The 25,281-nt window shown below is 45.4% G+C and overlaps 1 protein-coding gene and 1 pseudogene across 1 annotated transcript in view; one reads left to right on the top strand and one right to left on the bottom strand.

The window, feature by feature from the left end:
* Positions 1–8,613, top strand: part of LOC117887148 (zinc finger protein 883-like) — a 13,802-nt gene extending 5,189 nt beyond the window's left edge. The window contains exons 3-4 of the mRNA XM_034789439.1: positions 4,629–4,745; positions 5,068–8,613. Coding sequence (XP_034645330.1) covers positions 4,629–4,745; positions 5,068–6,587 — 1,637 coding nt within the window. The 3' untranslated portion in view covers positions 6,588–8,613. The remainder of the gene's footprint in view (positions 1–4,628; positions 4,746–5,067) is intronic.
* Positions 1–25,281, bottom strand: part of LOC117887133 — a 154,460-nt pseudogene that overhangs the window by 91,487 nt on the left and 37,692 nt on the right.

Here is a 25,281-nt window from a genome sequence, read left to right as displayed (position 1 = left end):
AACAAAGACTGTGAATGGCTATCCAACTACAGAAACAGTTTCTCCTCCCTTGGTGTTCACACCTCAACTGCTAGCAGAGCACCTCACCCTCCCTGATTGAACTAACCTCGTTAACTCCACACTGATATATACCTGCCTCTGGAGATTTCCATTACTTGCATCTGAAGAAGTGAGGTTCTTACCCACGAAAGCTTATGCTCCCAGTACTTCTGTTAGTCTCAAAGGTGCCACAGGACCCTCTGTTGCTTTCTACGAAAGGTAGTGACTCTGGGAAATGTGCAGGCCATAGTGGATGGCTTTGCTGCAATGGGATTCCCTAACTGTGGTGGGGCGATAGATGGAACCCATATCCCTATCTTGGCACCGGAGCACCAGGGTACCCAGTACATAAACCGCAAGGGTTACTTTTCAATGGTGCTGCAAGCACTGGTGGATCACAGGGGACGTTTCAACAACATCAACGTGGGCTGGCCAGGAAGGGTTCATGACGTTCGCGTCTTCAGGAACACTACTCTGTTTAAACGGCTGCAGCAAGGGACTTACTTCCCCAGACCAGAAAATAACCGTTGTGGATGTTGAAATGCCAATAGTTATCCTTGGGGACCCAGCCTACCCCTTAATGCCATGGCTCATGAAGCCATACACAGGCAGCCTGGACAGGAGTCAGGAGCTGTTCAACTACAGGCTGAGCAAGTGCAGAATGGTGGTGGAATGTGCATTTGGCCGTTTAAAAGGTCGCTGGCGCACTTTACTGACTCAGACCTCAGCCAAACCAATATCCCCATTGTTATTGCTGCTTGCAGTGTGCTCCACAGTCTCTGTGAGAGTAAGGGGGAGCCTTTATGGTGGGGTGGGAGGCTGAGGCAAATCGCCTGGCTGCTGATTACGCGCAGCCAGACACCAGGGCGATTAGAAGAGCACACCAGGAAGCGCGGTGCATCAGAGAAGCTTTGAAAACCAGTTTCGTGACTGGCCAGGCTACCGTGTGAAAGTTCTGTTTGTTTCTTCTTGATGAAAACCCGCCCCCTTTATTGACTCATTTGCTGTAGGCAACCCACCCTCCCCCTTCGATCACAGCTTGCTTTCAAAGGAAATAAAGTCACTATCATTTAAAAATCATGTATTCTTTATTAATTGATTATAAAAAGAGGGAGAGAACTGAGAAGGTAGCCCGGGTGGGGTTTGGGAGGAGGATCGGAGGGAAGGAAAAGGCCACTAAAAAAAGGTTAAAATAATGACAGCCTTTTGCTTGGGCTGTCTACTGGGGTGGAATGGAAGGGTGCACGGAGCCTCCCCCCTTCCCCCCTCCCGCATTCGTACATGTCTGAGTGAGGAGGCTATGGAACATGGTGAGGGGGGAGGGTGGTTATGCAGGGGCTGCAGCGGCAGTCTGATCCTGCTGCCGTTCCTGAAGCTCCACCAGACTCCAGAGCATGTCTGTTTGCTCACGCAGCAGCCCCAGCGTTGCATCCTGCCTCCTCTGATCTTCCTGCTGCAACCTCTCATCTCGAGCATCCCTCCTGTCCTCACCTTGGTCCATCCTGTCCTCACGTTCACTGGCATCTTTCCTATACTTTGAAACCGTGTCCTTCCACTCATTCAGATGAGCTCTTTCATTGCGGGTGGATTCCATGATTTCCACGAACATCTCGTCTCGCGTCCTCTTTTTCCGACGCCTTATCTGAGATAGCCTTCGGAACAGAGGAGGGAGGCTTGAAAAATCTGCAGCTGCTGGAGGGAGGGAAAAAAGGAGAGAATTTTTTAAAAAGATACATTTTACAGAACAATGCTTATACTCTTTCACGGTGAACAACACTAGTCACATTACATAGCACATGTGATTTCTGTGCAAGGTCGCATTTTGCCTCTTAATATTGAGTGCCTGTGGCTTTGCTGCTAGAGATCACAGACGCAGGTCCGGGCAACAGAATTCGGCTTGCATGCAGCCATGGTAAGCCATTGTCTTTTGGCTGCTGCACCCTCCTTTCCGACATACCAAGCAAAGCTTTGACCATGCTGGGGCAGGGGGTTGGGGTTCAGGAGGGGGTGTGGGCTTTGGGCTGAGGCCGAGGAGTTTGGAGGGTGGGAGGGGGCTCTGGGCTGAGCCTGAGGCAGAGGGTTGGAGTGCAGGAGGGGTGCAAGCCCAGGGAGAAAGTTTGGGTACAGGAGGGAGTTCCTGGCTGGGACAGAGTATTGGGCTATAGAAGGGGGTACAGGATGCGAGCTCTGGGAGGGAGTTTGGGTGCAGAAGGGGGCTCCAGTCTGAGGCAGAGTGTTGTGTTACGGGAGGGGGTATAGGGTGCTGGCTCTGGGGGGGGGGGTGGGGGGGGGGCAGGGGGCAGCGGCACGGGAGGGGTTGAGGGGTGAAAGCTCTGGGAGGGAGTTTGGGTGCAGGAGGCCCCAGGCTGGGGCAGAGTGTAGGGGTCCAGGAGGGGGTATGGGGTGCTGGCTCCAGGAGGGGGGGTTAGGGCTAGGGCAGAGGGTTGGGGTGCAGGAGAGGGTTCAGGTGCAGGAGGGCATATGGGGTGCTAGTTCCGGGAGGGGGCTCAGGGCTGAGGGTTGCGGTGCGGGCTCCTGCCAGGTGGCACTTACCTCGGGCAGCTCCCAGTCAGTGGTAGGCTCCCTGCCTGCCATGGCCCCATGCTGCTCCCAGAAGCAGCCAGCACGGGTTGGGGGGGCATGTGGCTCCACACACTGCTCCTGCCTACTTGTGAAACAGGTTAATATAATTCTGGCATGTATAAACAGAGACGTTGTGTGTAAGACACAGGAGGTAGTTGTCTTTTGTCTACTTGGCACTGCTATGTGGTGACATACTGTATTCAGCTTTAAACACCACACCTTAAGAAAGATGTGGACAGGAGGGATACCTCAGTGGTTTGAGCATTGGCCTGCTAAACCCAGGGTTGTGAGTTCAATCTTTGAGGGGGCCACTTAGGGATCTGGGGCAAAATCAATACTTGGTCCTGATAGTGAAGGCAGGGGGCTGGACTCAATGACCTTTCAAGGTCCCTTCCAGTTCTAGGAGATAAGATATCTCCATTATTTTATTTATTTAAATAGGACAGAGTGCAGAGGATAGTGACAAAAGTGATAAAAGATTTAGAAAACGTTAGCTATGAGAAAAGGTTACAATAACTGGGGATGTTTAGTTGTGAGAAAAAAGGACTGAAGGGAGACCTTATAACAGTCTTCAAACATGTTACTGGGTGTTATAAAAAGGATAGTGATCAGTTGTTCTCTATGTGCACTGAAGATAGCAGAAGAAGTAATTGGCTTAACGTGCAGCAACTGAGATTTAGGTTGGCTATTAGGAAAAACTCTAACTGTAAGGATATTTAAGCACTAGAACAGTTATCGAGGCAGGTTCTAGAATCCCTGTCACTGAACGTTTTTAAGAACAGGGTGGACAAACACCTGTTAGAGATTGAGTAGGTTTATTTGGTCCCACCTCAGCACAGGGGATTGGACTAGTCAGGGATCATTGCCCCATTATGCAAGGTGCTGAATGGGGACACCTAGTGAAACACAAGTATCAGAGTGGTAGCCGTGTTAGTCTGAATCTGTAAAAAGCAACAGAGGGTCCTGTGGCACCTTTAAGACTAACAGAAGTATTGGGAGCATAAGCTTTCGTGGGTAAGAACCTCACTTCTTCAGATGCTAGTGAAACACAGTCTCCAGATGAAAGAGCTCTAAGTCTAACTAATATAGAATCATAGAAATGTAGGGCTGAAAGGGACCTCAAGAAGTGAGGCAGGACCAAGTAAACCTACATTATCCCTGACGTGTTTATGGAACCTTTTTTTTAAAGCCTCCAGCAATGGGGATTGCACAACCTCCCTTGGAAGCCTATTCCAGAGCTAAACTACCCTTCTAGGTAGAAAGGTTTTTTCCTAATATCTGACCTAAATCTCCCTCGCTGCAAGTTAAATCTATTACTTCTAGTCTTACCTCAATTCATCACCATCCTCTTTTTATCAGCTTCTAATATATTTGAAGACTGTAATCAGGTGGATCCCCCCCTCAGTCTTTTTTTTCTCAAGACTAAACATGTACATGTTTTTTAACCTTTCCTTATAACTCGTATTTTTGAAATCTTTTATCATTTTTGTTGCTCTCCTCTGGACTCTCTCTAGTTTTTCCACATCTTTCCTAGAGTGTGGTACTCAGAATTGGACACAGTTCTCAAACTGAGCCCTCCTCAGTGCTGAGTAGAGCAGGACAATTATGTCCTGTGTCTTACATACAACACTCCTGTTAATACACCCCAGAATATTATCCCTCCTCATGAGGTTGGTGAGTTGGTGCATGTTCTGTCTTGTGTTGGGGAGAGGTAGGTGTGGCAGGAGAGGGGGTGTAGTTGTCAGTGATGGGAGAGTGGTTGTATCTCAGAGAGCTAGAGAGGGTAGCAACTCTGCTCAGCTCCCAAGGGGAATAAGTTAGGGCAGTTTCCTAGACAGAGGTAGTGAATCCTTGCTCCAGATCAGATCTTGTATGGTTTATAGTCCAGACCCTGGAGGGGATGGGAGGGGAGAGCAGGGAGCCTCTCTGCACTTTCCTGCTCAGATCCTGGATCTGGAAGGAGTAACAGAACTGATCTTAATGAACAAGTTTCTTTGCCCCACAAGCAGGATTTCTGATTTTCAAACCTGACATCATCTCCTGGCTGGATCAAGGAGAGGAGCCATGGCTCCCTGATCTCCATGGATACAAGGAAAGAGAGATCCTGAGAAACACCCACACAGGTGAGGATTGTGCAAAACTAATTCAGAAACCAAATATTCAATCCTCCTGGCAAACATCAATCATGAATTGTTATCAAGTGTGTCTGACCCTTTAGCCCCGCCTTCATCTATATTCAGAGGATGTGGAGGAAGGATGGGTCCCCGCCTCTCTCTTCTTGGGAAAGGTTTGGAGGGAGAGTAGGTAGGATTCAGCCCCTGATTTTTTTTTTATCTGCTCAACAATTACTTTGGTTTGTTCCCCCCTTTTCTGTTCCCCTTTCTGAGGTTCCCATCCCCCCCGGCACAGGGACTGACTCCTGTCTGGATTCTCTCTCTGTCCCAGCAGATGATGGGGTGGTGAGTGAGATTGAGGAGGAGAATCCTGAGCAGGAAGGTCCTGAGCAAGTGGAACCACAGGGGACAGTATCGGGAAGAGCTGAAGGGGATATTTCCCAGAGTCCTGAGGAGGGAGAAGACCATGAGGGTCAGAGCGAGCCAGAGACAGAGCAAGGAAACCACTCAGAGGAGAGACAGGGTAAATCCAAAGGAATTAGGAAAATCAAAAAAACTGTTCAACAGAGAAGCCCCACTGGAGAAAGACCCTACACATGTGGTGACTGTAGGAAAAGCTTCCAATACAGATCAGCCCTTATTAGACACCAGAGAATCCACACAGGAGAGAGACCCTACAAGTGTCTCGACTGTGGGAAAAGCTTCAGACAGACCTCAGCCCTTAGTAAACATCATACACTCCACACAGGAGAGAGACCCTATGAGTGTCTAGAGTGTGGGAAAAGCTTCCGTCAGAGGTTCCACCTTATTAAACATCAGAGAATCCACACGGGAGAGCGACCCTATGAATGCCTTATGTGTGGGAAAAGCTTCAGTGAGAATTCACAGCTTCTATCTCATCATAGAACCCACACAGGAGAGAGACCCTATAACTGCCCCGATTGCGGGAAAAGCTTCCGTCATAGATCAGTCCTCATTGAACATCAGAGAATCCACACGGGAGAGAAACCCTACAAATGCAATGAGTGCGGGAAAAGCTTCAGTCGGTTCTCTCACCTCCTATCACATCAGAGAACCCACACAGGAGAGAAACCCTATAACTGCCCTGACTGTGGGAAAAGCTTCAGTGAAAGCTCAACCCTTATTCAACATCAGAGAATCCACACGGGAGAGAAACCCTACAAATGCAAAGAGTGTGGGAAAAGCTTCAGTCACATCTCACACTTCCTAATACATCAGCGAATTCACACAGGAGAGAAACCCTATAACTGCCCTGATTGTGGGAAAAGCTTCAGTCACAACTCAACTCTTACTCAACATCAGAGTAGCCACACAGGAGAGAAACCTTACAAGTGCAATGAGTGTGGGAAAAGCTTCAGCCGGATCTCACGCCTCCTATCGCATCAGAGAATCCACACAGGAGAGAAACCCTATAACTGCTCTGACTGCGGGAAAAGCTTCCGTCACAGGTCAGTCCTTGTTACTCACCAGAGAATCCACACAGGGGAGAAACCCTTTCAATGCCCAGAATGTGGGAAAAGCTTCACTGTGAGCTCAACCCTCACTAAACATAGGAGAATCCACAGTGGAGAAAGACCCTATGAGTGTATTGACTGTGGGAAAAGCTTCAGTCAGAATTCACAGCTTCTATCACATCAGAGAACCCACACAGGAGAGAGACCCTATAACTGCCCCGATTGCGGGAAAAGCTTCTGTCATAGCTCAGTCCTTATTGAACATCGGAGAATCCACACGGGAGAGAAACCCTTCAAATGTGCTGAGTGTGGGAAAAGCTTCAGAATCCACACTGGAGAGAAACTCTATAACTGCCCTGACTGCGGGAAAAGCTGATGTCAGAGGTCAGTCCTTGTTCCTCACCAGAGAATCCACACAGGGGAGAAACCCTTTTAATGCCCAGAATATGGGGAAAGCTTCACTGTAAGCTCAGTCCTTACTAAACATAAGAGAATCCACAGTGGAGAAAGACCTATGAGTGTATTGACTGTGGGAAAGGCTTCAGTCATATCTCACACTTTCAATGACATCAGGGATCCTTATAAATGCCCTGACTGTGGGAAAGGCTTGCGGCACAGCTCAGACCTCATAACACATAAGAGAATCCAGAGATCACAAAACCAAGAATTGCCCTGGCTGGGGAAGGGCTAAGTGAATAACACCTTTGCCAATTCCCACAAATCTCAGAGGGTCAGGCCAGACCTGGTAGGAGTGGCCATGTAATGAGGACATGGTGTAGTTATAAAGCAGAAAATGAAATGACCTTCCCAGAGCAAAGCTGTGTAGAACAAGAGTCTGAGATGAGACTTCCAAATTGTGATGGGATTTTATTATAATTTTCCAGATGCTTCCATTGACCTTCTCTATTGAAATTTGGTCTTGTATACTTAGAATCATCCTTATCTTATATGCTGTGATTTCGCATTAACTCTTGATAGTTTTTTAGGCTGGTATCCACCGAGAGACGCTGTGACACTCACTATTGCAGAGACTATATTTTTTGGCACCTAGAAAATCACAGGAACAACACTGGAATCAAGGAAGCCTGAGTTAGGAGCACCGGCTCCCTCTCTACAATGAATGAGGAGAGATAGGTGCCTTAGAATGAGATTCACAAAAGCCGGCATGCTAGGTCAGGCACTGCCTAAGCTAGCCAATGGGAGATGATGACCAGAGGGATGTGTGTTAACCTCACCCCTCCCAGGGGCATAGGAACCTATCTCTGTTTGTGATTGACAAACCAAGGAAGGTATTATGCGGTGGGGCCTGGTCTAGTAAGTGTATTCAGAAGCTGCCTAAGTCCGCACAAAACAGTGAGGAAAATTCTAAGAACATCAACGGACTAAGTTTTAGCATTTGAATGTGACAACTTTTTAACTGAAACTGATGTGGTGCTGATTTAAACTGCCTGCTTGCACCTGTAACTGCCAGTTACTGTTCACACCTTGTCTGTGTAGTGCTGAGCTCACTTAAATTGTCTTATTAATTATCTGTCTTACTGCCTAAAAGAGCTACCCTTTAGATCTTTGGTTTGGTGAGGATATAACTAAATCTCAGCTGTGCTTACTGTGTTATCCCAGCTTTGTGGAAATCCATTGCTTGATGGTTAATTTTCTTTTGTTGTCTTGTTTCAACTCAATTCCTAACTTTAAGTGCTACTGGGAACTAGCAACTTTGTCAATCACTGTTCTGCTCATGCCTGTATCTTAGGCTGTGGCTACACTATGAGGCTTTTAGCGACATGACTGTGCTGCTACAGCCGTGTTGCTAAAAGGCATGCAGTGTAGCTGCTGTTTGTCAGCAGGAGAGCTGCTGTTTGTAGGCAGGAGAGTGCTCCTGCCAACAAAACGCTGTTCACACTGGTGCTTTTTGTCAGTAAAACTTTTGTCGTGTTTTTTTAACACCCCTGAACAACAAAAAGTTTTGCCGACCAAGTGCCAGTGTAGACAAATCCTTACACTCATGCCCTCCAGCTGTGCTGCTTTTGCATGTGTGAGTGAGAATTACCTGCCTGTGAGAGAAATATCCTTAGATCTGTCTCCCTTGGAATATTACGCTGTGCGTGTGAGTAACCAAAGCTATCTTCTGACTTCAGATTCACACTTCAATCTTTACTTGTGTGGCTTCTAACCTTTAGAATACTCTTACTTGTAAAATAATTTTAGCTATGTTGTGTGTGTTTCTAACAGTAGCGGATTTCTCCATGGAGCCGGGCCCACACTCCAGGGGGGCCCCGACCAGGCCCACTCTTCTCCACCCCCTGCTCTCTCCTGCGGGGGGCAGAAGCTTGGTGCTCCTGGCACTGAGGCTCCTGCTGCAGTAGGGCAGACAAGCTCCCCCTCCCCTGCCTCTTCTCACAGCTTGCTCCCTTCCCGCCCTCCCCCTCCCTTCCGCCGATCAGCTGTTTGCTGATCAGCTGTTTGCCGGCAGGAGGGTGGGGGATGAGCACAGCTGCAGCATGCTCACCTGCGGAGAGGAGGCAGAGAAGAGGTGGGGATGGGATCTTGGGGAGGGGGGTGGAACGAGCGTACCTACTCTGCCTGCAGAGCTGCGCAGCCACGCTGAAAAAAGAAGGTGCTGCTCAGCTCCCCGGACTTTGCAGCTGGACACCACCTTCTGGGTCCTAGTGCTGGTTGAGCTCCCTTCTGTGTGCTGGGAGCCATCCTTCATCTTGTACAACAGTGAGTGCCCATGGTGGAGCAAGAAGGGCAGGGGGATAGAGGCAGTGGGGAAGGAAGGGGCATGGGATGGGGAAGAGGAGGGGATAGGGCAAGGATCGGCAACCTTCGTCCCGCGGCCCGCCAGGGTAAGCCCCCTGGTGGGCCAGGCCAGTTTGTTTACTGGCCGATCGCAGCTCCAGGCAAATGGGGGGCTGCAGAACGAGGGATGTGCTGGCCGTGGCTTCTCGCAGCCTCCATTGGCCTGGAGCGGCAAACCACGACCAGTGGGAGCCACAATCGGCCGAATCTGCAACGCGGCAAGTAAACAAACCAGCCCGGCCCACCAGGGGGCTTACCCTGGTGGGCCACATGCCGAAGGTTACCGATCCCTGGGACTGGGGAAACGGGGGCCCAGCATGCGGATCCCCTTGGCAGCAGCTGGGGCTCCCCTGTTAAGCCGGCCCATCAAACTCTCACCCTTACAAGTCCCACCTCCCCTGCATCTGTACCACCCCGATGAGCCCCTCCAGACACCCTCCCCACTGAGCCCCAACCACCTACACCTAGACCCCCACCCAAATGAACCCTGTAGATAAATCTCTGTATTAAGCATCTTCACATAACTTTCATACGACTTTGTATTATGCCTCTCTATATAACCTTGTATTAAGCCTATCCATATATAACCTCTAACTTTCATATGACTTTGTATTATGCCTCTTCATATAACCCTTTATTAAGCTGGCATAAGGGCAGGGCACTGGGCAGGGGGGCAGTGTGGAAGGGGCACGCTGGCAGCGCGGGGCTGGGCGGGCCAGTGTGCGTCTAGCAGTTTGGGGTTTGTAAATAGTGCCCTTGTGCTGGGCTGAGTGGGGCCACTCCTGCTGCGCTGCGTCTCATTGCCCCCAACCGGACCCTCGCTCTGCGGACCGCCCCTCATCACATGCCCTATTTCCCCAATGGGGGCCCACAAATAGGTTTGGCGCCGGGCCCACAAAAAGTTAATCCGGCCCTGATTTCTAACTACAGAGTTGTCTTGTGTTCCTATTTTACACTCAAGACTAGCTTCATTCCAGTCTTGGGGTGGGAACTTAATTAGTTCCTATTTTACATTTGCCCATTTTAAATAACAAAAGCAGGGTACTTTGTGATAGTTCTTTTTCTATATTTGAACAATACACTATCACCCATAGATGTATGATATTACCTTTAATAAAAAATAAAAGAGTAATAATGGCTTTGCTAGCTTTTATGAAGTTGACACTCCTTTCAATTGTATTGGCTTATCAACCTATCTAGTTTCATCCAAATTTATTTTTAGTTTAAAAGTTTTAATATCAAGTTGAATTGTTTATTTTGGGACATCCCTTATGCACAGGAAAAAGAAGCCTGGGTAAATTCTTATGTGGTTACTTCCTGAATTCATTAATAACCATAATCAATAATTCCATGTTTTCATTTGCTTTTCCTGAACCGGTCAGCTGAGGAGCAACTAATTAACAACTCCATCTATTTATTGTTTCTCCTAATAATCAGTTTTGATAATTGTTTAATTCTTTTAGTAATTTTACTTTGAATATTACCTGGCAATCAACCCTTTTTTGCCTCACACTTCTTTCATTCTGGGGAACCGTCTGAATCCCTGGCTTATAAATCATTACCCCGGGCACTTGGACAGATTAAAGGAGCTGTTTAACCACACTCTGAGTAGCTGCAGTGAAATGGGCATGTGGTAGACTGAAGGGAAGGAGAAGGAACCTCCTAACAAGACTGGAGGCCACTGAGCAGTAGTGCCATAGGTGCTTGCTGCCTCTTGTCATAGGTGCTTGCTGGGTTTTGCTGAACATATGTGAAAGCCAGGGGGAGAGCCTCACTGATGGCTGGGAAGCAGAGGGGGAGAGAATTTTCCTGTTTTGAACAGCAGAGAGGGGACCTCTACCAGGTGCCCCAAGTGGTCCGGGACACGGAGTCAGGGATGTGGTGTGCTTCGAAAATATCAGACTGTAGTTGTAGAAAATGAATGTTCTGTAAGAGGAAACAAATGTGTTTGTGTAAAGATTTTATTAATAATTAATGTTATGCAGGGGAAGGGGAAATGTACTTCAGCAATTTTTTTAAGCTGAATTGTACATGATGAAACCTCTATTGAGCTAACATAATGCAGTGGAAACTTCAGACCAATAGACCTGTGGAGAAACATGCCCAAACTCCTGAGCGCACACATGGCTGTGCTGATGAGCTCACAAAAATGTGTAGGTGGAAACTGTTCTCCTTTTCTTAGTGGATATAATTTGTGGGAGGAAAAGGGGACCCCCAGTATCCTGTGTTCTCCACATGCTGCAGGATGGCTTGGTTGAGGTGCTGGATGTGAACATAGCTCCACAGTGTTTTCCAGCAGAGCTGTTTGCTTCTGCGTGATGTCCAGGATCCTTTCCTGCATGTCCACAAGCTCCCTTGAGTGCAGGGGCAGATGTATTCTGTAGGTAAGGCATAGGTATAAATTAAGGCAATAATGCATGCAGCCTGTGATGGGGTGGAGGCACCCTGTCCAGTGCATGGTGAGTGCACCCCATCCCGTGAATAAGTCCTCAGGACTGCTGTTGGCCTCGGGACCATGACACCTAGTGGTCAGAGTCTGTAGAGTTGCTCTCATTCTCAGGTCCATAAGGCCCAATGGCCAGAGTCAATAGGGTTGCCCTTATTCTCAGGGCTATAAGGCCTAGTGGCCAGAGTCAATAAACTGGCCCTTATTCTCAGGGCTATAAGGATGCCCCAAAAGCCTTAGCATAAGTAGTTAATCGGGAGTAATTCTAAATCATAATATAGCACAAGACAGATTGCTGTAATGCCCAAACTGCTGACAGGAAACATGAATACTAGTTTATACAAGTCTGGGGTATTTTAAGTTAGGAACATAAGCAAATGTCTGACCACAAGAATGTCATGGTAACTAATGGATGTGTATGCTAATGAACTTTAGGTAACAGGTCACTTCTATATTCATAAAGTGAGGAAATACAGGTAAGGAAAATGGGCTAAAATCCCTACAGAATATGCATTGGGCATTATTAAAAACTGTATCCTGGTCTTTGTGCTTTGAGAGAGGTAGCTCTTGGAAGATGCCAGGATGATGACCACTGATGATAGTGACAAGGAAAATGATTGGATGATGATGAGAAAAATAATGACTGATCTTTGGGGTTGTTCTAAAAGGGATGATGTGACTATGTACATTCTGTATTATCCCTATCTACCTTGATTGGCTGGAGTGTTTGTAACTTTACTAACTCTATTAATAAAACTATTGCAAATTCCAAAGGCTTTTCCTAAGTGGTGAGTTGCAACTAAATAATTTTAATAATACTGGGTTTGATCTCAGGACTAGAACCTACCAAACCTCAGTGTGTTAATTGGGAATTCTTAAGTAATCAATGCAATTAATATATAATCTATAGATCAGGCAACACAGGACATTGCACCTCCCATGATTCTATGTCTGGTAAATAAGAAAAGTGTGGAACCAGAAATCAGTGAACCAAAATTGGTTTGTTGGAAATTAGGCCTAAATGGTGGACAAAATAATGTCCTCATCACTCACTTTTGGGGCCCTTGAAAAGAGACTTTGGGGCAGGACAAATTTAAAGCTTTTTACCATCACTGCAGTGGTGACAGGAGAGTTGCTGTTGTTATATCAGTTTTTGATACTCCAATGAGGATCCTTGAATATCATCGCTGCACCAGTGAGGTCCCCAACCTGATACTTGTGAGATCCTGCTCTTTCTTCCCCTCCCTTTTGTGCTACTTTCTTTCCCCTGTCTTCCCTTGCCCTCCTCCCCCTCTGGTTTCTCTTTCAGCTTTTTACTGGATCCTGAAACCATCTGTACTATATGCAGGGGTGCCATTTGGGGGGGGGGGGAAGGGGAGGGCTCTAGGCCCCCCCCCAAGTTTCGTTGGGGAGGTCTACTCACCCTAGCCCCAGACAGAGCTCTTAACTGCAACAGCTTGAGTGTGATGTGTGATGAGTTTCGAAGCTGGGAGCAGCACAGCCTTTGGGGCAGGGAGTTTATTTATAAACAGGGACAGGGTCATTAAGATAACAAAATGCTTATAATTAAAGCAAATTAAGGATCGTTAGATGATCCTGAAAACACTGCCAGGCATTTCAGTTAAAAGATAGGAAACAAAGGGTAGGAATAAAAGGTGAAAGAGGTCAATAGTGGTGTCCCTCAGGGGTCTGTACTGGGACCAGTCCTATTCAACATATTCATTAGTGATCTGGAAAAAGGGGTATGCAGTGAGGTGATAAAATTTGCAGATGAAACAAAATTACTCAAGATAGTTAAGTCCAAAGCAGACTGAGAAGAGTTACAAAGGGATCTCACAAAACTGGATGACTGGGCAACACAATGGCAGAAGAAATTCAGTGTTGATTAATGCAAAGTAATGCACTTGGCAAAATATAATCCCAATTATACATATAAAATGATGGGGTCTAAATTAGCTGAACCCGTCAATAAAGAGATCTTGGAGTCATTGTGGATAGTTCCTCTGAAAACACCTGCTCAATGTGCAGTGGCAATTAAAAAAGCTTAAAGAATATTGGGAATCATTAGGAAAGGAATAGATAATAAGAGAAAAATATCTCATTGCCTCTATATAAATCCACGGTACGCCAACATATTGAATAGGGTGTGCAGATTTGGTCACCCCATCTCAAAAAAGATATATTGGATTTGGAAAAGATACAGAGAAGGGCAACAGAAATTATTAGAGATATAGAACACCTTCTCTATGAGGAGAGATTAAAAAGACTGGCACTTTTCAGCTTGGAAAAGAGATGACTAAGGGGGGTGTGATAGAGGTCTATAAAATCATGAATGGTGTGGAAAAATTGAATAAGGAAATGTTATTTACTCCCTCACATAACAAGAACTAGGGGTCACCAAATGAAATTAATAGGCAGCAGATTTAAATTAAACAAAAAACAGTATTCACAGTCAACCTGTGGAACTCTTTGCCAGGGGATGTCATGAAGGCCAAAACTATAACAGGGTTCCAATAAGTTCATGGAAGATAGGTCCAGCAATGGCTATTAGCCAGGGTGGGCAGGGATCCAACACCATGTCCGGCATGTCCCTCACCTCTGTTTGCCAGAAGCTGGGAGTGGGCAACAGGGCAACTTGATGATTGCCTGCTCTGTTCATTCCCTCTGAAGCACCTGGCATTGGCCACTGTTGGAAGACAGGATACTGGGCTAGATGGACCATTGGTCTTACCCAGTATGGCCATTCTGATGTTCTTATATAGAACCCAAATGTATTTGTTCCCTGTTGTAACCCACTAGACCCTGCTCTCCTCCCAGAGCTGGGATAGAACCCAGGAGTCCTGATGGGGTCTCTCTCTCCACAGAGTTAATAATAAAGTAAAATTAAAATTTTATAACTAACCAGTGTCCCTTAAGTGACTTGCCACAAGATATCAGAACATGTTGCTATTAGAGCTGAGTGGGTCTCATATTTATTTAATTTTCTTTCTTTTATAAAGGAATTAGATACAGAGCTCCTGTCAGCTAATTGCTAAGTTATCTACCAAAAAACTAGTTTTCTCAAGTGCCTAAATAGACCCAGGAGTCACAGTTAAAGTTGCCCGCCCCACCCCCCCTACAAAAATCTGAAATGGTGCCCAACTGCATAGTAAAATGAGACAATTCACCCAGCTCTGAGCAGCCTGAGAAAGACAAGTGAAGGACAGGGACCTGACCAGAAGAACCAGATGATGTCCCTGACTGTGGAGGTGAGCCAGTGTCTAGAGTAACAGGTGTTGTGGCTGATCTGCCAGCCCAAAACATCTGTCTATTACCTACCAGCCACCCTGCATACTGAGAACATCAACAGAAGCGATGTTCCACCCCATCATTACTATCATCTCTTGTCTATCTGTCTGCTTTATCTAAGAAAGGAAATAGACTATCATTCCCACTTTAGAATTGAAAAAACAAAAAAAACCAAAACAGAACTAACCCTTTCTTCCCCCCAAGAAGGACTGCTTAACTGTAGAAGAGACCTTGAGCACTATTCACTGTCTGAAGAAAGGGCATTGATACATTTGGATTAGGTTTGTTTTGCATGAACAATCAATTTCAGTTCTAATGCTCTTTACCTTACTTGGATTCTTTTTTCCTTTTGTGTGTTTCAATATATGTGACTCTTTATCCTGGTGGTTACAGCACCTACCTGCAAGGTGCATGACCCTTTGCTCCAGCCTAAGATAGGATCTGTGTTTTCCAAGCTAGATTTTTTTTTTTTAAGAATTCTTTTTTAAAGTTTGAACTGTTTTCTTGGCCATTCCATTTGACTATGGGATCAACAGACAATGTTTAGTGAATAAAGTCCAATTGTTTTGCACAAGTTTAAAAGTAACTGGAGCAAAATTGTGGTCCATTGTCACTGAGTTTCTCAGGTATGCCATATCTTGCAAATAGACTTTGTCTTATGAGAAAAGAACAGGAGTACTTGTGGCACCTTAGAGACTAACAAATTTATTAGAGCATAAGCTTTCGTGGACTACAGCCCACTTCTTCGGATGCATATAGAAGTGGGCTGTAGTCCACGAAAGCTTATGCTCTAATAAATTTGTTAGTCTCTAAGGTGCCACAAGTACTCCTGTTCTTTTTGCGGATACAGACTAACACGGCTGCTACTCTGAAATCTGTCTTATGAGAGACATGCTTGTGGTGTCCTGAAGCAAGCAGGCTTCTAAGTATTTGGAATAATAATCAACCAGAATAAAAATAATCTGTACCTTGAAACTCAAACAGGTCCATGCCAAATTTCTGCCAAGTTCTATTTGGGATCTTATACAATAGCACTGATTCCTCTTGACTTGGGGGGAGGGATAGCTCAATGGTTTGAGTATTGGTCTGCTAAACCCAGGGTTGTAAGCTCAATCCTTGAGGGGGGCCACTTAGGGATCTGGGGCAAAATCAGTACTTGGTCCTGCTAGTGAAGGCAAGGTGCTGGACTCAATGACCTTTCAAGGTCCCTTCCAGTTCTAGGAGATGGAATATCTCCATTAATTTTTTGTTTGTTTTGTTTTGTTTTTTGTTTCTGAAGGTTTGACATGTGTTACAAGACTGAAGCAGGTCCTCAATTTGACTATGTATGGCTGGCTGAAAAATACCTTTGATTTTTGTTCTGAAATAGGCTAATAAGACATGGTGAGATGTACTGCAACATCAGCTTCCTCTAACTTACTCTTTCATCAAGCAATATGTATGCACTGGATAAGGCATCAACAATTGCTAACTCTTTCCCAATAATGTATGCAACTTCCAGTCGATATTTCTGGAGCATTACCAACCACCTTTAAATCCTTGGAGGAGCACTGTATGAAGGGGAGGACAGTAACTCTGTTTAAGACAATGTCATTTGGTGGGAATAATGTCCCAGCCTTTCCATGAATGAAGACTTCTGAATCTCAAAGCTTTCCCCGTGGAGCTCACATTGACATTCATAAATTGTGCCATGTGGTCCAAGAGGGCCTGCATCACAATGGAGTAGGTACCCCTTGTGGTTTAATTAATCATGTGCTATTTGAGGAGTGCAAACTATGGGCACACGAGTCCAATCAATGCATTTTGGAAACCCCATTCTCTCAAAAGCCAGCAGTTACTTCACACACCCGATTGTCTTAGAAACCTTCACCACCACTTTCCTCACAGCTGATTTTCCAACACCAAACTGGTCGGCAACACCAGTGCAGAGTAGATAGCTTCCAGACAGTTATAGAAACTCTCTTCTAAACCACCAAGGGGGCTGTCATACATGTATCTTTACACTGGAGGCTTGGGTTATGCTGTGCACAAAGCTCCAGAAATGTAGCTTTCTTCATGCAAAATTTTTCTAGACCCACTGCTGGTCATCCTAGGTCTGCATGAAGATATGGTCTCCCCAGTCTGTGCTTGTGGCCCTGCTCCAGAAACACCAGTCTATGTAGGGGGCATCAGCGGCTATTGCAAGTGTCATAAGTGTAGTGTAGAGAGAGAGCTTGGAGCACGGAGCCTGGTGCAAGGCCTGAGGCCTGAACCAAAGTCAACAAAAGTCATGCCCTGTCATAAAGCAGATGCTTGCTTACAAGTTCACTGTATGGTGTGTAACCCTTCTGTCCATTGGAATTGGCAGCAACAAGGGCCAGGTTCAATAACTAGGGGTTCCTTTTCAACAATACAACACAAAACTGGCTTAAACCCCACCCAGTAACCTGGGACAATTACATACCACCCCTTGGGCGCCTCTAAGAGGCAATACTTCCCCTCTCGCAAGCACTGAGTCTGAGTGTAGGGAAAAAAAATTAATAAAAAAATTAATTTGGGAAAACGCCACAAACAGGATTCATAAACATAAAACCATGAGCAAAAGCCCCACCCCAGACTATGTTGGGCAGTGTCCTTTTGCCTCAAGTTCTTAAGTCCAGCAAACAAAAGTCCATTTAATGTGCCTTTCCCTTCTCTGCACTCCACTCACAGTTGTCCTGGGTCAGTGCAGGCCCAGAGTTCAGAGATAAGAAGGCACCTTACTTACTCCTCTGTCCAGGCACTCGCTCTCTGCTTCTCTCCACAGCTACCCTGCTGGCCAATCATCGCTTAGCTCCTTTCTGCCAGCCACCCAGCTGGCTGCTCCATTCCTTTGCCCAATCACCACACCTCTCTGCCAGCTGCCCACCACACCTCTTTACCAGCCACCCTGCCAGCTGATTGCCAATCCACTGGGATGTCTTCAGGTACCACCACTTAACATGGCACTCAGTGATTTCAGCTGTTCATGGAGGAGCCTCACTGTTGGTGCATATAGGGCAGTCTCTTGCATCCCAAAACAGATTTAATGCTTAAACCTGAGTATCAGTGATTTTAGCTCTGTGGTATGTAACAAGACTCTCAACTGAATGGCAATCAGCTCTGTTATTACACCATAAGAAGGGCCGAATGGCATCCAGGACCCACACCACCAGGTGGTGGTACAACCCACATTCCCTGCCGTGTGAGTGCCTCAATCAGGGTAAGCCAAGTACAGTTCTGCTGTCCTTGATTCACACAACAAGGATAACAATTCTTTATTACTCCTGCCTGTATAACAAGGAGACTGGGGATTCAACACCAGCCAAAAGTGATCATTTGGGCAAGCAATCCCATCATGCTGAGCACCTAGGCAGGGTGGGTGTGCCTAAGCAAATGAGATCAGCTTCTGAAGTCCTTTTTCACAGCTCATCACTAGATGTCAGGGGAGAGCTCGTTCAGACCCTGCTTACAGGTACATGAACTTGGCAAAGGTACGGCTAGCATTGCTAAAACACAGACACTCCTAAAAAGTACTAGGTACTGGGTATTCATGTAAACACATTCCTGGGAGATGGTACAGAAACACACCAACCCCAATTAAGATAAGGATCAGGTGACTGGATAATGGAGGAGGATGTTTTATTTGAACCAACAGGTAAAAGGTGTAGGAGTGGTAACTAACCATGTCAGGATTGCAATATGTAACTTGTTTGTATCAATGTATAAAAGAGAACTCATAGGAGGGGCACCTCTGTGCAGCTGAGGGGGCAGCAGAGATGCCCACTGCTCACTGACCTAGTCCACTATCAGAGGCTACGTGTTAGCGTACCTGTAGTTCCTATGGGAGCTCTAGGACTGTACTTCACTGACAGTAAACATGGCCGAGCGCCTTCACCACTGAACGGAATCTGTGGTCTTTCTTTATGAGTAATATTGAGATGTTCTGAATTAGCAGGCTACATTATCTGCTAGTGCTAACAACACTGGCTCAGCTCTAAACACAAAAGCTCTGAGCAGCCTTAACAGCCTGCCAATAGTAACAACATTCTTTAGCAACATTCTTAACAACACTGGTGACCCGAAAAGGTCATGACCTAAAATGACAGAAAACTCTGAGTTAGGGAATCCTCTAATCCCCTCCCTAGATATCCCCACAGAAACGTGGAATGGGATCTCTAAGGCTAGGGCAGAAAAATAATAATAAAAGTAAGAAATGTAGAATATTGCAAACTCTGGCCAAGGCTGTTAAATGTTAAGACAAAAGACCAGAAAATTGGCCAGGCAAGTAACAGAAACACAGAAAAAGTTAGAAGAAACAACAGAGGCAACAAAAGCACTGGAAAGAACAGAAATTGGAAACAGCTGTAGAAAATCTGCAAAAAAGAGAAGTGTAGTCCCCCATTATAAATCTTGGTGGGCAACAACAGACTTTGGATACTAAAGAATGGGGACAGAAATAGAAAAAGGTGTCCCAAGCAAAATTAAAAGGTGGAATGTGATGATTGGAATGGGGGTATTAGGAACGACCCAGTCCAAGAGCCACCAAGCAGTCCATGGGGAGGGGCCACCACACTGCGACCATCAACATATGATGAGAGCCAGGTTCTGGTAAAACCTAAACCAAGACTTAGACTCGTGCCTGTTAGAATGGGAAAAGTAAGTGCACAGGAAGGAGGAGTAGCAAACAATAGTTTCACTGGATTGGTAAATCAGATGAAGGGAAAAATGGAACAGTTCACACAACACATTAGGAGACAGAAGTTGCAACTTGATCACGGGGGAGTGGATTAAAAAAGAATTTCAAAGTGAAAAACCAAGAGCGAGAAGGTTAACACCTAGAGCATTTACACATGGAGTTGCCCAGAAACGGTTAACTGCAGCAGGGAAGGGCACTTCTGCAATCCATTTGGCATGCAGACAAAAGCAACAGACACTGGGGGAACAAATTCAGATTTGCAAGAGCAGGTAACAAACCCCACTCTTCTCTCAGAGCATGGGCTGCGGGTGAAGCTTCCCCTGGGGGAGAGTTGCTCCCTGTCCAGACTCCACCCCCGCCCTGCCTCCGCTCAGCCTCCCCGCTTGGCCCCCCNGATAGAAGAAAAATTTATTTTTGCTAGCAGTAGAACAAGAGCTCTCCCCCCCACTCTTAATCAATTGCCCTGTTGAATGAATGAGGTGTGGATGAGCAAGGCATGGAAGGCAGCACCTCCAGACAGCCTCAACTGTTGGAGAGGGGCTGGGAGCCAGACCCAAGGACAATAAAACGTGTCAAGTGGGCTCATTAAAGACAAGCAGACATACCGATGGCCTCGGGGGTTAGAAGCAAGCACCTTCTTTTGGAAACACCCTCTTTGCAGCATTGGGACAACACTCAAAAGAAAGCAGCACAAAGGACCAATGGACACAGACACAGAGTTTAAATCTGGTATAGATTTGCATAAGAGAAAAGCTGCTATAAAAGTGAGGTGTCTTGCAGAGGACCCCGGGTCTCATCTTGTCAACATGGGAGCATCAATCCGGATCAGCAGAAGCCCGGCTCCACCCCCTCCCCCATCTAACTCACCTGGCCAGTGAAGTTAAGGGGAGCAACTAATTGGTAACAACAAGACGGAGTGTGTTTGTGTGTGTGTGTGAGTGTAATATATTATGTGCATATGATACAGTGTTGATTGATACATGTATTACTAATAAATGTGGCGTTTTGTCTTATTTCCCCTGAAAAGATCCTGTGCAGTACTTTAAGTACAACATTTTGGTGGAGAATTGCGAAAGGGGGAATATTGGTAAAATGCCTCAGTTATTATAAACATTGGTGTGCACACCACCAAGTAAACTTAGCATAATACAATCTGGTTAACCAAACCTGCTGGCCTCCGGATAGGTAGCAGAAAAATAACAAATATAAGCTATGATTTCAGAATCTAGGCTGTGTCGCTCGCTGACCGGTGTCAGGTGTGACGAGGAAATTTAATAAGCTACGATTTCAGAATCTAGGCTGTGTCACTCGCTGAACGATATCAGGAGCGACAGGAAAGTTTGAACAAGCTTTTAAAAATGTTCAAAAAAAGGTGCATACACCCTCAGTCGTAGCATGCCTGAGCATAAGAGGAGAACTTTCTCGCTCTGCCCCTGGAAAGGGTTTTTATTTTTGGTGTATGAACCCTCGGTGGTAGAATGCCGAGCAATACAGAGGGAAGCTTAGCATCTCTCCCTCTGGCCCAGAGTGGGTTAAAAACATAAGATTCAGATCTTGTTCTGTTAAACCAAACTCTGAAGGATATAGGAGTTTGGGCAGTGTAGTGTGGTTTATGTTTGTTTGTTTTGTTTCATTTTTTTTTTTTTGTAAGTAATATTGTGGTAATTTCTCAATTTTGAAGAAAATGTTTAAGAAACAGAACCAGAAAGGGTGGGGGCTAGTTGAAAAGCCCACCATCCTTGCTAAATTGGTAGTGGAACAAGGCTTGTGCCCATGAAAAGAAACTGTTTATTGGAAAAAGCAGGATCAGGCCCAGGCAAGCAACAAATAGAGAAACTGGAAAACGGGTTGGGTACAGAGAGTTAAAACAGCACTCTCAAATCTTACAGCAGCAGTAACATCAGGAAAAAAAAACATTTGAGACCCCAGAAGGGGGCAGACCTTTGGGACCCCTCTGGAGATTGGGAAGGAGGATATTTGGGATATTTGGGTAAATTCCTCCTCCCAGGGCCAAAATGCCATTGAAACAGTTAACAACAGTGCCTGCTTCTGCCTCAGATCTCCAGGCCATGGCAAAATGGCTGGAGATTTTAAAACAGAAATTTTTTTCTAGATGAAGTGTTAACGCCCTTTTACTGAGAGAAAGGGAGGATTTACACTCACAAGAAATGCACCACTTAATTAGCATTTGTGCAGCCCCAAGTATCAAACACACTATGGCAGAGACTAAGCAGGTTCTGCCATGGTGGAAGCACTGTGCTAATTTGTTTCCAAGCTTCTATCTTTCAGGATCTGAACCAGAACATCAGAAGAGCTGGTACCAGCTGAAGAGTTATAAAATACCATGGTTATAGTGTCATGACAAAGTCTGTGTTCAGTGTTCTGTGTTGCATGTTCTGTGTCTGTCTCTAGTGGTGTCCTGTGCTAGCATTGGGTCTAGAAAAAGAGGGGATACTACACTAGACAGGGCAAATGTCTTTTCCTCTCTCTACTTCCCCCATGTCCATCCAATTTATCAATCACCACTTGTGTCCAAAAAACTTTGGTCCCCAATGCATCAGGTTTATTTTTTGTTAGGTTCTCTAATAGTCATTTTGTTGTTAATTTTTGTTATTAATACATTTGTATTGTTAGTTACATTTGCTTGTATTGTTAATTCCACACTTTCCTCTATGCACTCTGGTTCTATTTCCCCAAGCCCTGAAGGGTAGTTCTTGGGCCCCCATAATCTGTAAGACCTTGGCCCATAATTGTATGGCCCCATCTTTCAGGTCCCCAGAAACCTCTGAGAACAACTGTTAAAGATAGGGAATTCTACAACATTTTAGCAACTGAATGTTAGTTTAAGTCCAAATCAGCTTAACCTTGCATAACAACTGTGGTACTCCTACAAAATCTTATTTGTTGTGTGTGCTTAAGAAGGTCCTGACCTCAGTGACTTTTATTGTTTGATGGCTATTGCAGCATCAAACTTGGGCCTCATTTTGTTTGTCAATGTACCCAATTATTGTAATGGTAATGGTTTTGTTGTATTTCCAATTATTATAATTATAATTGTTTGCATTTGTGTTTGTTATATCTGGTGTTTAGTCAATTGTAATGGTTTTAGTTATATTCACCTGGTTATAATTGTTTGGTTTGTTTGCAACAAATACAAAAGATTTATATGGTGACCACTCAAGAATTGTTCTTGAGAGGTCAAAAGGGGGACAATGTAGATAAATCTCTAATAATTTTCATATGACTTTACATTGTGCCTCTTCATATAACCTTGTGGTGGGTCTACCCACGTGTGACCTCTGTTTTCATGGGACTTTGTATCAAAGCCTCATTTAGAAACTTTGCATTGCCCTTGGTATAATATTATAGCCCCTAAGGATAGAATAAGATAGAAGAAAAATTTATTTTTGCTAGCAGTAGAACAAGAGCTCTCCCCCTCCCACTCTTAATCAATTGCCCTGTTGAATGAATGAGGTGTGGATGAGCAAGGAATGGAAGGCAGCACCTCCAGACAGCCTCAACTGTTGGAGAGGGGCTGGGAGCCAGACCCAAGGACAATAAAACGTGTCAAGTGGGCTCATTAAAGACAAGCAGACATACCGATGGCCTCGGGGGTTAGAAGCAAGCACCTTCTTTTGGAAAAACCCTCTTTGCAGCATTGGGACAACACTCAAAAGAAAGCAGCACAAAGGACCAATGGACACAGACACAGAGTTTAAATCTGGTATAGATTTGCATAAGAGAAAAGCTGCTATAAAAGTGAGGTGTCTTGCAGAGGACCCCGGGTCTCGTCTTGTCAACATGGGAGCATCAATCCCAATGGGCAGAGGCCCGGCTCCACCCCCTCCGCCATCTAACTCACCTGGCCAGTGAAGTTAAGGGGAGCAACTAATTGGTAACAACAAGACGGAGTGTGTTTGTGTGTGTGAGTGTAAGTGTAATATATTATATGCATATGATACAGTGTTGATTGATACATGTATTACTAATAAATGTGGTGTTTTGTCTTATCCCCCCTGAAAAGATCCTGTGCAGTACTTTAAGTACAACAACATCTGCTAGTTTCCCTCCCAATATCTCTTTTGGAGGTCCCCAAAAGGAGAATGATGGGTAGAAAAGCCCATCCCCTCATTAATTTTTTCACCAGTTAGGCCTAATTTAAAACACACCAATTCTGTTCCATTGATTTCTAGTCCTAAACTTCTATTGTTTACCAGGCATCCCGAAGTGCAGAAAGAATAGCAAATATGGCAGGCGATCAGCTTGGCTTAACAGTGAATCTTTGGTGAGCTTAAACTCAAAAAGGAAGCTTACAAGAAGTGGGAGGAGTGGTAGATATGCTGGAGGGTAGGGATAGGATACAGAGGGACCTAGACAAATTAGAGGATTGGGTCAAAAGAAATCTGATGAGGTTCAACAAGGACAAGTGCAGAGTCCTGTATTTAGGATGGAAGAATCCCATGCACTGCTACAGACTAGGGACCGAATGTCTAGGCAGCAGTTCTGCAGAAAAGGACCTAGTGGTTACAGTGGATGAGAAGCTGAATATGAGTCAACAATGTGCCCTCATTGCCAAGAAGGCCAATGGCATATTGGACTGTATTAGTAGGGGCATTGCCAGCAGATCGAGGGAAGTGATTATTCCCCTCTATTCGACACTGGTGAGGCCACACATGCAGCATTGCGTCCTCTTTTGATCCCTCCACTACAGAAGGGATGTGGAAAAATTGGAAAGAGTCCAGCGGAGGGCAACGAAAATGATTAGGGGGCTGGGGCACATGACTTATGAGGAGAGGCTGAGGGAACTGGGCTTGTTTAGTCTGCAGAAGAGAAGAGTGACGGGGAGATTTGATAGCAGGGGGGTTCCAAAGAGGATAGATCCAGACTGTTCTCAGTGGTAACAGATGACAGAACAAGGAGTCATGGTCTCAAGTTGCAGTGGGGGAGGTTTAGGTTGGATATTAGGAAACACTATTTCACTAGGAGGGTGGTGAAGTGTTGGAATGGGTTACCTAGGGAGTTGGTGGAATCTCCATCCTTAGAAGTTTTTAAGGCCCGGCTTGACAAAGCCCTGGCTGGGATAATTTAGTTGGTGTTGGTCTTGCTTTGAGCAGGGGATTGGACTAGATGACCTCCTGAGATCTCTTCCAACCCTAATCTTCTATGATTCTAGGATCTTAACACAGTTGGATCAGTAGGCTCTTTTGTTTCAACTATTTCAGTTTTTCTATCCTCATTTGACACCTTTTCACATCAACATTTTTGTTTATACTTTATTGCAACATTTACAAACTTTTATCCACTTTCCCAGAGTTAGGCCTACAGCTTGTGTAGGCCTACTAGGACCCCACTGATCATGACACCACCCACACACTGTTAATCCCCCTGTGACACTGCACGCCCTATTCTTCACAGTAATATTATATGATATGATTATGACATAAGCATAATGCAAGGTAGGTCATGTGAGATATCATTGGAAAGGTTATTATTTACTGAGTATAATTATCCTTTTTGTATGCATGTATCATTTTTGTACCTGTAGTTAGGAATATTGACTATATATCTGTATTACAAATGTGTTTACTCCTTGAGGAACGCCCACTAGGCAAAAGACTGTCAGTCTAGATGGCTGACTGGAAAGGGTCTATTAAGGTTAAAGGGCCATTAGGAGAAAACCATAGGCCTTAGAGGAAGTTTATCTCCCATCGGAGGGGTTGGTCTTCCTGAGGACACAACAACGGCCTCTGAGCAATGGCTGCTGTGGCACTACAGGGGCATAAAACCAGGTCACCTGGTACTGAACTCCATCTTGAAATACCAGTGTTTTTCCACCAGCCA

Source organism: Trachemys scripta, chromosome 14 (assembly GCF_013100865.1).
Source record: "Trachemys scripta elegans isolate TJP31775 chromosome 14, CAS_Tse_1.0, whole genome shotgun sequence".
NCBI lineage: Eukaryota > Metazoa > Chordata > Testudines > Emydidae > Trachemys > Trachemys scripta.
Note: the sequence above shows the minus strand (reverse complement) of the source record. Positions and strands in the feature narration are given on the sequence as shown.